Consider the following 17,016-nt stretch of genomic DNA (forward strand, 5'->3'; position numbering starts at 1 on the left):
TGGATTTCCCGGCAAACATTGATTTTTGTGACGTCATCTGCGGGACGCCTCCCTCTGAATCCTACATCAGCGCTGGTTTGTTTATGAGAAAACGACCTGGTGGTTTTCTGCAAATTTCTTCAACGTTATCGCGTAATTATTAAAATGGTTAACAGCTGTATCGTAGGAGGGTGTAGCAACACCAATCTTGATGGGATTAGTGCTCATCGTTTCCCAAAAGACCGGACAATGAGAGAGAAATGGGAGCGCTTGGTCTACACAGGCTGTGCACTGAAACCGTGCAAAGGTTGCGCTTCCACAGGTGACGTCACGAATCTGGCTCCAGACTCATTCTCATTATCTGTAGCCGCTTTATCCTGTTCTACAGGGTCGCAGGCAAGCTGGATCCTATCCCAGCTGACTACTGTAACGGTGTTTGGTTTTGGAACTGCAAGTTTAAATTAATGAAATAATATTTAACCAAACACCGTCAGAAAAAAAAAATCAGGGTCGTGATCTTATGAAAGAGAAGATCCAAACGCAGTTCCTTATATTCAATTAGTTTCATTCAAAAAGTAACAAAATTATCCAATAACAAATAACAAAAGTATTCAATAAAGAAGCATTCAACATAAAATTATTTTCTCTAAACGAAACACAATACACACAACTCAAAACTCCGGAACAAAAGGTTCCATCGGAAGCAAAAGTCAATTCAGTTCAGTTCAAAACCAAAAAAAAAAAGGCAGTAGTGTAGGGCGTGTAGTGTGTTGTGTGTTTGTATATTGTATGCTTATGGACTTGTATGTGTTGAATCTGATGAATCAATGGCAGGGTTTAGTTATTGTTGATGTTTGGAGGAACAGAAGTCAGCGCAGATGAACAAATAAACGGGCTCAGCTAGTTCTCAACTCACAACTCTTCAGACTCCTCGATTCTGGATCCATCCAGGTCTGGTGACAATAGATCCACTCATCAAGGGAGAGGTTGCACAGGCCAGCAGCATTCGATCGCGGCAGTAAGCCGTAGGCGACAGCGGGATTCCAAGTGCAAGTTGTGGGTTTTATGTTCCCAGGGTTTACTTTTGGTTCACTCGCTCAATGTAATGCCGTAATCTGTGAATGTGTGTGTCTGTGTCTGCTCTGCCTGCTAGTGAGTGAGGACTGCTGTTTAAAAAACATGAGTTCCGCTGAGTGTCAATTGCACGTCAGCTGTGCTTAATTAGGCTCTGACACTGCGCGCAACTCAGCACAGGAGAGAGGGGGAAGGAGACGGATCGTCACACTACGGGCGAAAGGCGGGGTTCACCCTGGACAAGTCGCCAGGTCATCACAGGGCTGACACATAGACACAGACAACCATTCACACTCACATTCACACCTACGCTCAATTTAGAGTCACCAGTTAACCTAACCTGCATGTCTTTGGACTGTGGGGGAAACCGGAGCACCCGGAGGAAACCCACGCGGACACGGGGAGAACATGCAAACTCCGCACAGAAAGGCCCTCGCCGGCCACGGGGCTCAAACCCGGACCTTCTTGCTGTGAAGCGACAGTGCTAACCACTACACCACCGTGCCACCCCTAGCTCATATTTAAAGTCATTAAAATTCTGTAAAGCTGCTTTGCGACAATGTCTATTGTTAAAAGCACTATAAAATAAACTTGACTTGGCTAGGGTCCAAGGTGACACCCACATCCTTGCATGACATGACAGGAACCAGGTCTTGACCCAGGAAGGGGACAGTAACATTAGAAACAGTATTTAATATCTGTTTAACTCCAAAGAGCATGAGTTTTGTCTTGTCTGGGTCGATAAGTAATTTATTGCAGCAACATCACTCACCAGATTTGTGAAGGTCTTGAGAGATTTGATATACACTTTCTTTAATATCCACAGGGGCAAATGAAAGATAGATCTTTGTGTCATCTACATATGACTCCACTTGACAGTTTCCAATGGATCTTGGTAGGTCATTCATGTATATCTTGAAGAGTAAAGGCCCCAAAATGGAGCCTTGCGGCACACCATGAGTGATGATGAGTGGCGATGACCACGAGGTTCCGATATGAGTAGACTGTTCCCTCTCAGTAAGATAACTCTTGAACCAGTGGAAAGGGTTTCAGGAGAGCCCAAGATTGTGTAATTTGTTAAGAAGTATTGAGTGGCAAATGCTGTCAAAAGCCTGGCTTAAGTCTATGAAGACCATCGCAGTCACATTTTTATTATCCAGACAGAGATAAGAAACTGATCTTGTTTAAAGCTGATTTGTGTAATGCAGCCACTTTAATATAAATAATTTTAATAAAAATTATTATCCAGTTCCCATGCATTTGTAATCCATCGAAGTTTGTTTTTAATTTTACAGCATTTTACCATGAAAGTGTGTTTAAAATGACTGCTGACAGACACGAAATTAAACTGTACAACTACACACACTGTCTGAGCAAAGAGAGCAGTGAGAAGAGCACACAGCTGCTCTATCAGTCGCACAGCTGGAGTGTGTGTTCAAGAACTGTTCATGAGTTTATCAGTAAACGTGACCTGTGTGGGGGTCGCTCTATCCTTCTCTCTCTCCCTCCCACTTCACGCTCACTCATCAATATATAAAATCAGTACATCACATTTCACACTAAAGCTAATTAAATCCTCTGTGCTGGGCTTTAAACACACACACACACACACACACACACACACACACACACACACACACACACACACACACACACACACACACACACACACACACGGTGGAGTGGCTGCTGCTTTATGTCCCAGGGCCCCTTCATGTCCGTGTCGTCTGAGGGAGTTTTTCCTCAACATCGTCACCTCAGGCTGCTCATCAGGGATAAATAAACGTATTCAGGATAAAATTAGTTCATGTTTAAAGTCTTTAATTTTCTGTAAAGCTGTTTTGTGAAAATGTCTGCAGTTAAAAGTGTGATATAAATAAACTGACTTACCCTCACTCAATCAGTGCTCAACTTCACTGCTCTGAATAACTCATCATTAGAAATAATTTTTAAAAGTTTATACTTTATTATTTATTGATTGGTGCTCAGGGTTAAATGTTTATAAAGTTCATGCAGCTTTTTAATATTCTATTATTACACAAAACTGCTTCATTTAAATATTATAATTTATTATTTCAGCCCGTGTGTGCTTCAGGTCCTCCTGTATCTTCTGACCAGTGTCACAGAGCCAGCTCTCAGAGTCTGCAAGGTCAAAGGTCAGGAGAGAGAGAGAGAGAGAGAGAGAGAGAGAGAGCGATGGAGGGGAGGCAGACAGACACAGTGTATGTAGGTAAAGTAAATGGGTAATTAGCTCATTGTGTTAGTTTTGTTACAGTATGTAAGGAATAAACCATGATAGGTAGCAAGCTGTTCTACAAAAATAATCCATGTTTGGACCATCCCATTACCACCCTGTTACTACTTCATTACCACCCCATTACCACCCTGTTACTACTTCATTACCACCCCATTACCACGCTGTTACCACCCTGTTGCTACCTCATTACCACCCCCTTACCATCCCATAACCACCCCATTACTACCTCATTACCACCCCATTACCACGCTGTTACCACCGTTACTACCTCATTACCACCCCATTACCACCCTGTTACTACTTCATTACCACACTGTTAGCACCCTGTTACTACCTCATTACCACCTCATTACCATGCTGTTACCACCCCGTTACTACCTCATTACCACTCCGTTACTCCGCTGTTACCACCCCCATTACTACCTCATTACCACCTCATTACCACACTGTTACCACCCTGTTGCTACCTCATTATCATCCCGTTACCACCCCATTACTACCTCATTACCACCCCATTATCATGCTGTTACCACCCTGTTACTACCTCGTTACCACTCTGTTACCAACCTGTTACTACCTCATTACCACCCCATTACCACATTGTTACCACCCCGTTACCATGCTGTTACCATCCTGTTACTACCTCATTACCACCCCGTTACCACCCCATTACCACCTCATTACCAACCCATTACCACGCTTTTACCACCCCGTTACTACCTCATTACCATCACATTACCACGCTGTTACCACCCCATTACTACCTCATTATCACCCCGTTACCACCACCTAAACCACCCCATTACCACCTCGCTACCATCCCTTTACCCCCCTGTTAAACACATACTCCAGTTTGTTGTGGGACAGGCGTGACCATGCTGTCTGACTCGGCCACTGCATAACTTTCTTATTATCGCTGTATCATTAACACTTCACTCTTTATCTAGTTAATATTTTTCTATCCAAATTTTAAATGTTTTTCAGCAGGAAGAGCTGTTTTGTCCATTTTCAGTTAAAAATCTTTCAGTGAAATCCTTAAAATTCGATCTAACTGATGTTAGCGAAACAAGTGTCTAATGTTAGCAAAGTGAAACACACACTGATAGATTTTATTTCACATTAATCATCAAATCATCCATGAAGTGTGACAGAATGTAAGGGCAGCTCTTTCAGCCAGAACATCAAGTTGAGACAAGAGATTAATGTGAGATAAGGAAAAGGGGCGGGGCTTCTGAGGGTCATTTAATAATTAAGAGTTCCAAGCACCTACAAAACTGTCAATCATTCTAGATTCACGTGTTGATCGGTTCATCTGCTCGTTTTATTGGGGGAAAGACAACCAAATAATGAGTGATGGCTCCCAGCAGCGTATAAATGTTAAAGTCTGACAGGTCTGGCCAAGTTTTCACCTCACTGGACTTATTATAACCTCAGCTGAGTTGGGTTCTGCAGCAGTTCTGTAGTGATTTAAAGTGAGGATGATGATGATGATGATGATGATGATGATGATGAAGGACAACAAACCTCAACCATTTCCTCTCCCTGGATCTCACGCATGTGTTTGACTTTTTCTGTATCGATGATGATTTTCCCATCAACCATTTGCGCCATAGCCTGTGGAGAAACACACACACACACACACACACACACACACACACACACACACACACACACACACACACACACTTTAATTTAACGATTATGATTCACTAAACCAGAGTGAATCTTATAGTTTTACTCCTTTGTTACAGTAAATTCTGCAGAGTTATATTTGTACATTCACTGTAGTGTGAAATGGCTGCTTGTTCTCTCTGTAGGGCCCTAGATACTGTATGAGCAGTGAAGTGCACTTGCCCGGGTCTTCACTCCGTCCATGGTGGTGAACTCACTCTCTTTGCCAATGGTGAATGAGTTGGTGTTTGTGCGCAGCGGCGTTTTAACCGAGACCACAAAGTCATCACCAATTTGTTTGATAATCATCAAGGGCTTCACTTCTCTTATCATCTTTCCCATTAGGTATGGCACAGCTACACACACACACACACACACACACACACACACACACACACACACACACACACACACACACACACCAAACATAAGAACTGCTTGAATTTCATCACTTAAATAAATGACAAACAAATGAAGCATTTTATATGGTATGAGGTGATAGTTTGACACTATATACAAATGTTGTTATGGTGACAGTTACTGTGGATATAAAAAGTTTACTGGCGTTCGCGTATTCTCCCCGTGTCGTTGAGTCACACCTTAGATGAGCTTTTCATCCATGAGAGGATAAATAGCTGATACCCCTACCAGTCAGACAGAACTGAAGAAGCCTTTCGGATGAGAGGTGAAACGTCTTCAAGAATCTTCAAGCAAGTCCAGTTGCTCTCTTTTACCACCCACAGTTACTATGACCTGGATGACTGAGAATCTTCACAGACAAGGGGAGAAGAACCTCACAATAACCTGGTTGCATAAGTATGTACACCCCTTAAATAATACTTTATGAAAGCTCCTTTTGTTTGTAATGCAGTACTCAGTGTTTTTGGATAAGAACCTTCTGACTAAGCACATCTTCATCATCATCTCTGGATCTCCTGCACACAGCCGTCTTCAGGTCATTTCACAGATTATTGATAGGATTTAGATCAGTGCTCTGACTGGACCATTCCAAAACTCTGATCTTCTCCTTTTGAAGCTGTTCCTTTGTTGACTTGGAATTCTGCTTTGGTTCGTTATCGTGCTAGAAGGTGAAATTATTCTTCATCTCCAGCTGTCTAACAGAGGCCTGCAGGGTTTGAGTTAAAATAGATTGGTGTTTGGAGATATGCATGAGTCCCTCTATCTTAACTCCAGCCCCAGTCCCAGCTGAAGAAGAGCAGAACCATAGCATGATGCTGCCACCACCATGCTTCACTGAAGGTATGGTGTTCTTTGGATGATAAACAGTCTTATTTTTCTGTCAAACACAGCTTTTAAAATTATGTCCCAAAACAGTTCTACTTTGGTCTAATCAGAGCGTAACAAATTTTGCCACATAATTTAGGATGATATGGGCTTGGATGCTTTTTATTTTGTTTTGTTTTGGGATTTTTTTTTTTTTTAATGAGAAAGGGCTTCCATCTAATCACCCTACCCCAGAGCCTAGATATGTGAAGAACACGAGAAATTGTTTTCACATGCAGAAAGTGACCAGTACTTCCTACATATTCTCATAAATATTTTGTAAATAGTGTGTGTAGTGTGTTTTCTCGTTTCTACCACACTATTTACACACTCTCTTACTCTTTTTTTCTACTTTGGAATTGCTGTAATGTGTGAACATGTTTGTCCTACGGGGAATGATATGGCTTATCTTATCTTATCTTATCTTATCTTATCTTATCTTATCTTATCTTATCTTATCTTATCTTATCTTATCTTATCTTATCTTGCAATGTTTGAAAGAGTTTCATCGTTTTGGTTAAATTTCATCAAAGTAGCTCTTTAATAGTAAATGATCATCAAATTTAGCTAGTGTTAGCTGTTGTGGTTTTTATGCCATCACTTCTTTCACTCATGTTGGTTTGCTAATTATAATAACAGTAAAATGAGATAACTAACACACTAAAATGAGCAACATACCATAAAAACTGCCCAGAATTCCTCATAGAACACAACTTTACTGTAAAACTGTCCAGAGCCTCCGGTGTGTGTGAGAATACTGAGACTCGGCTGTTCTCCTAACCTGCCGATCATCTCGTCAACCATTCCCTTTTATTTAGCACCAAATAACTCCTATAAAACATATTTATCATAAAGGAAATTATTGTGGAAGATATCAGGACCAACCGAACTTGTAAAAGAAAATTGTTTCACAGCCTCTAGAGGGCGTCAGAGACATTTTAACCTCTCTTGTGAATCTGTTATAATGTCTAACACAGTCATCGCTTAGAACACACAGTGTGAACACTGTACATGATCCCAATAAAGTGTGTCATGAATTCGATAACAGACTGTGTGATAGCGTGTCTCCGTGTCTGATTATATGAGGACATAATCAGAGGACAAATCTTAAATAATCATTACATTATATTGCATTTAGCAGATGCTCTTATCCAGAGCAATGTACACCGAGTGCGCCACACACAGTAATCACACACTGTAAAACCAGGATAATGCAAAACCCCCTGCGATTCTGTGGAAGGATCAATGGTGGGAACAGAAAGCAGCACAGTGGATTCAACAATGTGGAAGTCAATGATAAAAAAAATTAATCCATTAATTTAATTTGCTATTGAACATTTATTAGAGTTACAACATAAATTAAAGACTAAAGAGTGAAGAGTCCGAATCCCAGTGTATATTCTGTATTCCAATGAGAACCGACACAGGTGATTATTTATAGGTAATTATTGAACCATTACACTGCTACTGCATGGCCAGTGGAGACTCAGGGGGTCATAACACCGTCACAGGTGTTTTTACATCCCTGTACCCCTGAGGACTTAGACGAGGACCTCAGGGGTTAGAGCCACGTTTTGGATGCAGCTTGAGTGCTGGAAGTGTCTCAGTAAGAAAAAATCCCATAATTCTTTTATAAGATAAGATCTCATCTCATTATCTGTAGCCGCTTTATCCTGTTCTACAGGGTCGCAGGCGAGCTGGAGCCTATCCCAGCTGACTACGGGCGAAAGGCGGGGTTCACCCTGGACAAGTCGCCAGGTCATCACAGGGCTGACACATAGACACAGACAACCATTCACACTCACATTCACACCTACGCTCAATTTAGAGTCACCAGTTAACCTAACCTGCATGTCTTTGGACTGTGGGGGAAACCGGAGCACCCGGAGGAAACCCACGCGGACACGGGGAGAACATGCAAACTCCACACAGAAAGGCCCTCGCCGGCCCCGGGGCTCGAACCCGGACCTTCTTGCTGTGAGGCGACAGTGCTAACCACTACACCACCATGCCGCCCGATCAGATAAGATAAGATAAGATAAGATAAGATAAGATAAGATAACCTTTTATTATCCCACAAGGGGAAATTTACAGCAGCAAAATATATAAAGAGAAAAAGATAAGGCAGTGTAGGAGTAGTGCAAAAGTACTAAGTGTACAAAAAAGGATGTATATAAAAGAAATAAACTACAAATTTAGAGAAAAAAAATTAACAAATTTGCATAAATTAACGGGTTTGCAGAAATATACTTAACATAAGTGTATCACAAAGCTGGTATTGCACGTGTAAGTATTACCCAGGTAGTATTGCACAAGAGCCATTATTACACCACCCACAGCGCTAAAGAGTTCTGCACTCTGATTAGTCAGAAGGTGTTGATTAATTCTCTATAACAGCAGCTCTGACAGTCCTGCAGCTGCAAACCACAGGTTTATATTAATGCTCTCACTCTAATACGTTATCGTTGATATGAAGTTTCCTGTAAAGAGAAATGTGTTCATGTATCGTTTCTGGAAGGAGTCTCCAGTGTCGGCGCTGTGTAACAGTCAGAGGTGATGTCTTCAGGACAGAGGAGTTTACGCTTCTTTACAGTTTCTCAGTAACATGACAAACTCAGTCACTAAATATATTTCACCCAGAAACTAACAGGTCATAATAAATCTAATGGTTTTATTTGTGAAGAATGATGAAGAAACTCACACACAGCTTTGAGGAACTCCTCAGGGTCTCCCTGCTCATACATCTGCCATGTTCCGTTAAAATCCACAGCCATGACAGGAGAGAACCTCAACACACGCACTGCTTAATATGCTGGAGTGTCAGTCTTTGTTCACAGCAGTCTTAATCACACCCTTTAGGGATAGTGATGGTTTTCATCAGGGGACACACACACACACACACACACACACACACACACACACACACACACACACACACACACACACACACACAGAGTTTTGTTTGCATCATTTCAACTCCATAGTGATACTCCTGGGGGAAGAACACACATTCTGAAAGGCCAGTTAGTGAAGTGAATGTTTACGCTGAGTTTATCACAGTGTTTTACTGAACTCTGTTCTGGACAACAAAACAGTACGATTGCCTTCTTCACTGGATTATAAAATTTACTATAACACTGAGTAAAATGTGTACTCTGAATCACAGAATTTACATTACCATACACACGTTTTTATTTTATTACATCCACAACGTAAATATTACATACATACATACACACTCAGATTAAAATAACGATTAAAATATAGTCATATAAAGAGCTGTGTATCCCAGAGAGTATGTGCACCGCACTCCCGGGGTGTTTGAGTTGTAACTCATGCTGTTACGCCGCAGTAGATTTCTGAAGTAACTCGATTGGTTCAGTTAGTGCAAAGCCTCATAATGCATTGTTATTTATTATTACTATTAAACCTAGCTCTGAAATAAATGTTTTCTCTCAGTTTCTAGTTTTGTTTACAACTCTAAATCAGAAAAAGTTGGGATGGGGTGTTGAAATTACAATTAAAACTGAAAACAATGATTTGTAAATAATCTTTGACCTGTATTGGACTCAAAACAATACAACAGCATGTTATTTGATGTTTCATCTCATGAATTTTATTGTTGTTGCTTCAGAATAAACACATTTAAATTTTTCTTGCAACATATTTCAAAAAAGTTGGGATAGTAAAGAATTTACTACTTTATAATGTTCCCGTTCCTTCTCCCAACACTTAAAAGCTGTTTATGGACTGAAGACTCCAAGTGATGAAGTGTTTCAGGTGTTATTTTTGTCCCGTTCTTCCTGTAAACAGGTCTGAAGGTGTGGAACAGTTCGGGGTCATCACTGTCATATTTATCATTTCTAAATTCTCCACACATTCTCTATTGGGGACAGAGGGGACACGCCCTCTTCTTCCACAGCCACGCCTTTGTAATATGTGCAGAATGTGGTTTTGCATTGCCTTGTTGAAATCTCCCTGGAAAAGACGTCGTCTTGAAGGCAGCAGATGTTGCTCCAAAATCTCAGTGGACTTTTCTGCATTAATGCTCCATCACAGAAGTGTGAGTTACCTTCGCCAAGGGCACTGACCCAACACCATACCATGACACACCCTGGCTTTGGGACATGTTCCTGCTAACAGTCTGGATGGTCCTTTTCCTCTTCAGAGCACATGGTGTCCATTTCTTCCAAAAAAGACCTGGAATACTGATTCGTCTGACCACAGTACCCGTTCCCACTGTGTGATGGTCCATCCCAGACGCCTCCAAGCCCAGAGAAGTCGACGGCGCTTCTGGACACAGTTAACATAAGGCTTCCTTTTTACACAGTAAAGTTTTAACTGGTGTTTGTGGATGTAACTCCATTGTAACTTGATAAAGGTTTTCCAAAGTAATCCCGAGCCCATGTGGTTCTATCAGCTGTAGATGAATGACAGTTCTTGATGCCGTCTGAGGGATCGGAGATCACAGATGTTCAGATTAGGCTTGAGCCCTTACCCTTTTCCTCATGGAAATTCCTTCAGATTCCCTTGAATCGTTTAGTGGTATTATGCACCATAGAGGGTGAAATATCCAAATCCCATTCTATCTTTGTTTGATGAACATTGTCTCATCTCATCTCATTATCTCTAGCCGCTTTATCCTTCTACAGGGTCGCAGGCAAGCTGGAGCCTATCCCAGCTGACTACGGGCGAAAGGCGGGGTACACCCTGGACAAGTCGCCAGGTCATCACAGGGCTGACACATCGACACAGACAACCATTCACACTCACATTCACACCTACGGTCAATTTAGAGTCACCAGTTAACCTAACCTGCATGTCTTTGGACTGTGGGGGAAACCGGAGCACCCGGAGGAAACCCACGCGGACACGGGGAGAACATGCAAACTCCACACAGAAAGGCCCTCGCCGGCCCCGGGGCTCGAACCCAGGACCTTCTTGCTGTGAGGCGACAGCGCTAACCACTACACCACCGTGCCGCATGAACATTGTTTTATACATTTCAATACTTTTCTCATGCATGTGTTGATAAACTGGAGATCCTCAGCCCTTTGTTGTTTCTCAAAGACTCGGCCTTTCCTGGATACTGATTGTGAACCTAATCATGAGGACAGTCACCTGTTGACATCACCTGTTTCACTTCATTATTTAATTGTTTTACCTCATTACTTTCCCTAAATTGTCTCCATACCAACTTTTTTTGGAATGTGTTGCAGATCTGAAACTCAGGAATGGATGTATATTCATAAATGAAATGAAGTTGACCAGCAAAACATGAAATATCTTGGGTTCATTCTGTCTGCAATGAAATACAAGGTAAATTACATTTAGAAATCACTGCTTTGTTTATTTTATTTGCATTTTCCATTCCATCCCAACTTTTTCTGATTTGGGGTTGTAAATTGGTGCTGCTTGTCTCCTGTACCAACACATGACCAGAATCACTGTCATTGTCATCTTCCTCCTCAGTCTTGCTCACTTCCAGTTTGTCTAGATTTTGAGGAGTTTTCTTTTCCTTGACCTCCAGACCAAAGGTCACATTCAGCTTTCTGCCTTTTCCTCCACAGGAACCATGCTGGATCATACAGGCTCCATCTCCGTCCATCTGGGGGTCACTCTGGTTCTTGTTGATTGCATCTTTTGTTTTGTTGACTTGGTTTTCTTGGCTCCATCTTGTCTTGATTGTGTTTCATCGAGTAGCTTCACCGTGGCTGTAAGAGTTGAAGATGGCTCTGTACTAATGATGATGTCACTATCTGCAGGACTTGGATTCTCTGCTGGAAGAGAAAATAATTGAAACACAGTTTTTATGACTGACATTTATGATGTTTGACATCATTAGTGTTGTTCTGCATGTTATTATGATTTTTGTTTTTAATTTTGTTCTGGTTATGGTTCTATTTCATGTTCTACTTTGGGTTTTGTTCCTGATTCTTGATCTTTATAGTTTTTACTGTGGTTCTAGTTTTGTTTTTAGTTCTGTCTCTTCATCTGGTTTCATTCATTCATTCATTCTCTTGGTTTGGGTCACTGAGAAGTTAAGTTCAGACTTCTTTATGCCCAAGCACAAATCCCAGCTCCTCCTGGGGGATTTCCAGACATTCCCAAGTTGATGGTTTCCCAGCAGGTCTTGGCTCTGTCCCATACTGCCTGTACTTATGATCTTATTCACTCATAACCCCTTTCCATCATGGAAAGGGTTGAACCTGCCTGCAGTTCCACTCTCAACCACTAGGAGTGCCTACTTCATCTCATCTCATCTCATTATCTCTAGCCGCTTTATCCTTCTACAGGGTCGCAGGCAAGCTGGAGCCTATCCCAGCTGACTACGGGCGAAAGGCGGGGTACACCCTGGACAAGTCGCCAGGTCATCACAGGGCTGACACATAGACACAGACAACCATTCACACTCACATTCACACCTACGGTCAATTTAGAGCCACCAGTTAACCTAACCTGCATGTCTTTGGACTGTGGGGGAAACCGGAGCACCCGGAGGAAACCCACGCGGACACGGGGAGAACATGCAAACTCCACACAGAAAGGCCCTCGCCGGCCCCGGGGCTCGAACCCAGGACCTTCTTGCTGTGAGGCGACAGCGCTAACCACTACACCACCGTGCCGCCCGTGCCTACTTCATCTCCAGTTTATTATAGAAGGAGATGAGCTGTGGTTCCTCAGACCTGTCTCCTGAGATCAGCCACTTCCTCATGTAGCGCTACTGAGTCAGCCTGAGACATAGGGGGCAGATACAGGGTAGAGAGAGACAGATAGGGAGTGGATCAAGGGATAGATAGAGGGACACCTTCATCCAGTCCTAACTCTTTCCTCTAATGATAACATTGTGTTCAGTGTGTTACTGACTTGTCCTTCCAGTGAAGGTGTCCATAATGACCACAGATGTACTCGATTCCCATCAGCACATGGTCAAGAAACTACACACACACACACATTTATAGTTACATTTAATGCTGTAATGTCAGTGAATCAAGTTAGTTCCTGTTGTCACTGATGTTATAGCAGCTATAAACAGTCCTTCCCTCACCAGCCTCTCTTTAGTCTCTCTCAAAGAGAATAAGGGGAAAAATACAGCTTGTCATGTTACTGAGAAACCAGAAAACATATACTGTACCTACAGTTTTACCTCTGACTGTTACAAAGCACTGACACTGGAGACTCCTTCCATATGTTACAAAAATGTCTCCTTCCAAAAAAACTCACCATATTACACATTACATATTTTTAATCCATTTATTATCAGTGGAGAATCCACTGCATGAGTCCCTGTGAACGAGCTGTTACAATAGAAACGATAACATATTAGAACGAGAGCATTAATATAAGCCTGAGATTTTCAGCTGCACAACAATCAGAGCTGTTACAGAGAAGTAATCAACACCTTCTGACCCATCACAACGCAGAATTTTAACAAGAGAAACTGACCTGTGTATGTATTTGCTCGTTTATTGTAAACTTGGTGTGGCTTTTCTTCTTCACTGCCAGAAGCTCCACCAGTGGGCGGATCGTCATTCCCTGTTTCAGAAAACAAAATAAGCACATGGAAAACCATTAAGAGGATTATTTATGAAATGACACGGTGAGACATGAGCGCCCTCCAGAGGTGGAGTTAAACAGTGAGGTGGCATACACCAAGATCTTTCTGTTTCCCTAGTTTCCCTATTAATTCCCTAGTTTACAAACCTTCTGTATTTTTCATTGTTCTTGATGTTTCCATGGTTCTTCAGGTTCCTCTAGGTCCCCAAGTTCCCTGTTTCTCCTAGTATACCTGGTTCTCCTAATTTCTTCAAACATTTCACAGGTCACTCTTTTCTGCTTGTACGTTTGACATTTAATGATTTATGATGATGTATATGCAGCTCAGGCACACACACACACACACACACACACACACACACACACACACACACACACACACACACACACACACACCTGAACAAAGACTGTGAAGAAGATGAGTGTGATGATGGAAGTAAGGAACATGTTCTTCATGGGGAAGTGTTCACTGGAGAGCAGGAAGGCCAGTGAGAAGGTGACGGCTCCCCGCAGGCCGCCGTAGGCCACGATGAACTGGTCTTTTCCCATTAATTTCACCATGTGGAATTTATTCATGATGAAGCTCAGTCCCACCACTCCTACACACACACACACACACACACACACACACACACACACACACACACACACACACACACACACACAGTGATTAATGGAGAAGCTTCACAGACAAACAAATAGACAGACAGACTGACAGAGCTCTGACCCAGTACACGGGAGATCAGGCAGAGGATGATGGTGAGGATGATGAAGATAAAGTTCCAGTGATGCGGTCCTGCTACCGTGGAAACACCGAGGAAGATGAAGATGAGCGTCTCACTCACACTGCTCCACATCTTCAGGAAATACTTTATTGTGGTGTAAGACTTGTGGGAAATGTTGGCCTCCACACAGGGCCACATGACCACGCCACATACAATGAGACTATGCGCATGCATACACACACACATACACACACAAACACAGACCATATTACAATGTCCTGATAGAAATACTGTCTGCAGTGTGAATAAATAAATAAGAACTCACGCCATGATGCCAGACAGGTGGAACACCTCAGCTGACAGGTATGCCAGGTAGCTGTAAAGGAAGATGAAAAGTGGCTCGATGACACGTGACTGTGAGGTAAAGCGAGAGGTGACAGCTGCCATGATGCCATAAACCATGCCCACCGCGATTGAGGAAGCTCAACACACCCAGTAGAGCATCGCTGAGCTCCACCGTGCCTCTGCCAGCAAACTCCTCCAACAGATGGTACAATACCTAGAGAAAGACACATACTGCACCTTTAACAAGTTCACTTCACCTTTCATATCACTGACTGCAACTTTAATGTCACTCACTGCACCATTAACTAATTCACTGCACGTTTAACGTCAATCACTGCACCTTTATCCACTTCACTGCACCTGTAACCAATTCATTGCACCTTTAACCTCACTCCCTGCACCTTTTAATATCACTCACTGCACCTTTTAATATCACTCCCTGCACCTTTTAATATCACTCCCTGCACCTTTTAATATCACTCACTGCACCTTTTAATATCACTCCCTGCACCTTTTAATATCACTCCCTGCACCTTTTAATATCACTCCCTGCACCTTTTAATATCACTCCCTGCACCTTTTAATATCACTCCCTGCACCTTTTAATATCACTCCCTGCACCTTTTAATATCACTCCCTGCACCTTTTAATATCACTCCCTGCACCTTTTAATATCACTCACTGCACCTTTTAATATCACTCCCTGCACCTTTTAATATCACTCCCTGCACCTTTTAATATCACTCACTGCACCTTTTAATATCACTCCCTGCACCTTTTAATATCACTCCCTGCACCTTTTAATATCACTCCCTGCACCTTTTAATATCACTCCCTGCACCTTTTAATATCACTCCCTGCACCTTTTAATATCACTCACTGCACCTTTTAATATCACTCCCTGCACCTTTTAATATCACTCCCTGCACCTTTTAATATCACTCCCTGCACCTTTTAATATCACTCCCTGCACCTTTTAATATCACTCCCTGCACCTTTTAATATCACTCCCTGCACCTTTTAATATCACTCACTGCACCTTTTAATATCACTCACTGCACCTTTTAATATCACTCCCTGCACCTTTTAATATCACTCCCTGCACCTTTTAATATCACTCCCTGCACCTTTTAATATCACTCCCTGCACCTTTTAATATCACTCCCTGCACCTTTTAATATCACTCCCTGCACCTTTTAATATCACTCCCTGCACCTTTTAATATCACTCACTGCACCTTTTAATATCACTCCCTGCACCTTTTAATATCACTCACTGCACCTTTTAATATCACTCCCTGCACCTTTTAATATCACTCCCTGCACCTTTTAATATCACTCCCTGCACCTTTTAATATCACTCACTGCACCTTTTAATATCACTCCCTGCACCTTTTAATATCACTCCCTGCACCTTTTAATATCACTCCCTGCACCTTTTAATATCACTCCCTGCACCTTTTAATATCACTCCCTGCACCTTTTAATATCACTCCCTGCACCTTTTAATATCACTCCCTGCACCTTTTAATATCACTCCCTGCACCTTTTAATATCACTCCCTGCACCTTTTAATATCACTCCCTGCACCTTTTAATATCACTCACTGCACCTTTTAATATCACTCCCTGCACCTTTTAATATCACTCCCTGCACCTTTTAATATCACTCCCTGCACCTTTTAATATCACTCCCTGCACCTTTTAATATCACTCACTGCACCTTTTAATATCACTCACTGCACCTTTTAATATCACTCCCTGCACCTTTTAATATCACTCCCTGCACCTTTTAATATCACTCCCTGCACCTTTTAATATCACTCCCTGCACCTTTTAATATCACTCCCTGCACCTTTTAATATCACTCACTGCACCTTTTAATATCACTCACTGCACCTTTTAATATCACTCCCTGCACCTTTTAATATCACTCACTGCACCTTTTAATATCACTCACTGCACCTTTTAATATCACTCCCTGCACCTTTTAATATCACTCCCTGCACCTTTTAATATCACTCCCTGCACCTTTTAATATCACTCACTGCACCTTTTAATATCACTCACTGCACCTTTTAATATCACTCACTGCACCTTTTAATATCACTCACTGCACCTTTTAA

At 42.0% G+C, this 17,016-nt stretch overlaps 3 protein-coding genes across 3 annotated transcripts in view; 1 reads left to right on the forward strand and 2 right to left on the reverse strand.

Moving 5' to 3' along the window:
• Nucleotides 1-3,144: 3,144 nt before the first annotated feature.
• fabp10b (fatty acid binding protein 10b, liver basic) lies at nucleotides 3,145-9,039 on the reverse strand. The gene is made up of 4 exons (XM_060915575.1): nucleotides 8,967-9,039; nucleotides 5,165-5,337; nucleotides 4,835-4,924; nucleotides 3,145-3,195 (listed from the first exon to the last, which is right to left on the reverse strand). The coding sequence occupies exons 1-4, from the start codon at nucleotides 9,037-9,039 to the stop codon at nucleotides 3,145-3,147; spliced, it is 387 nt and encodes a 128-aa protein (XP_060771558.1).
• LOC132882278 (procathepsin L-like) overlaps nucleotides 5,301-17,016 on the forward strand; it is a 64,795-nt gene continuing 53,079 nt past the window's right edge. Inside the window, exon 1 of the mRNA XM_060915574.1 lies at nucleotides 5,301-5,326. The gene's annotated coding sequence lies outside the window, so the exon portion shown is untranslated. The remainder of the gene's footprint in view (nucleotides 5,327-17,016) is intronic.
• LOC132870930 (Na(+)/H(+) exchanger beta-like) lies at nucleotides 12,900-15,267 on the reverse strand. The gene is given in 8 exon segments (XM_060904939.1): nucleotides 12,900-12,999; nucleotides 13,133-13,203; nucleotides 13,712-13,801; nucleotides 14,219-14,421; nucleotides 14,550-14,767; nucleotides 14,873-15,022; nucleotides 15,024-15,106; nucleotides 15,253-15,267. Coding segments are annotated over 8 exon segments (930 nt in total).

This window comes from Neoarius graeffei, chromosome 2 (assembly GCF_027579695.1).
Source record: "Neoarius graeffei isolate fNeoGra1 chromosome 2, fNeoGra1.pri, whole genome shotgun sequence".
Lineage (NCBI taxonomy): Eukaryota > Metazoa > Chordata > Actinopteri > Siluriformes > Ariidae > Neoarius > Neoarius graeffei.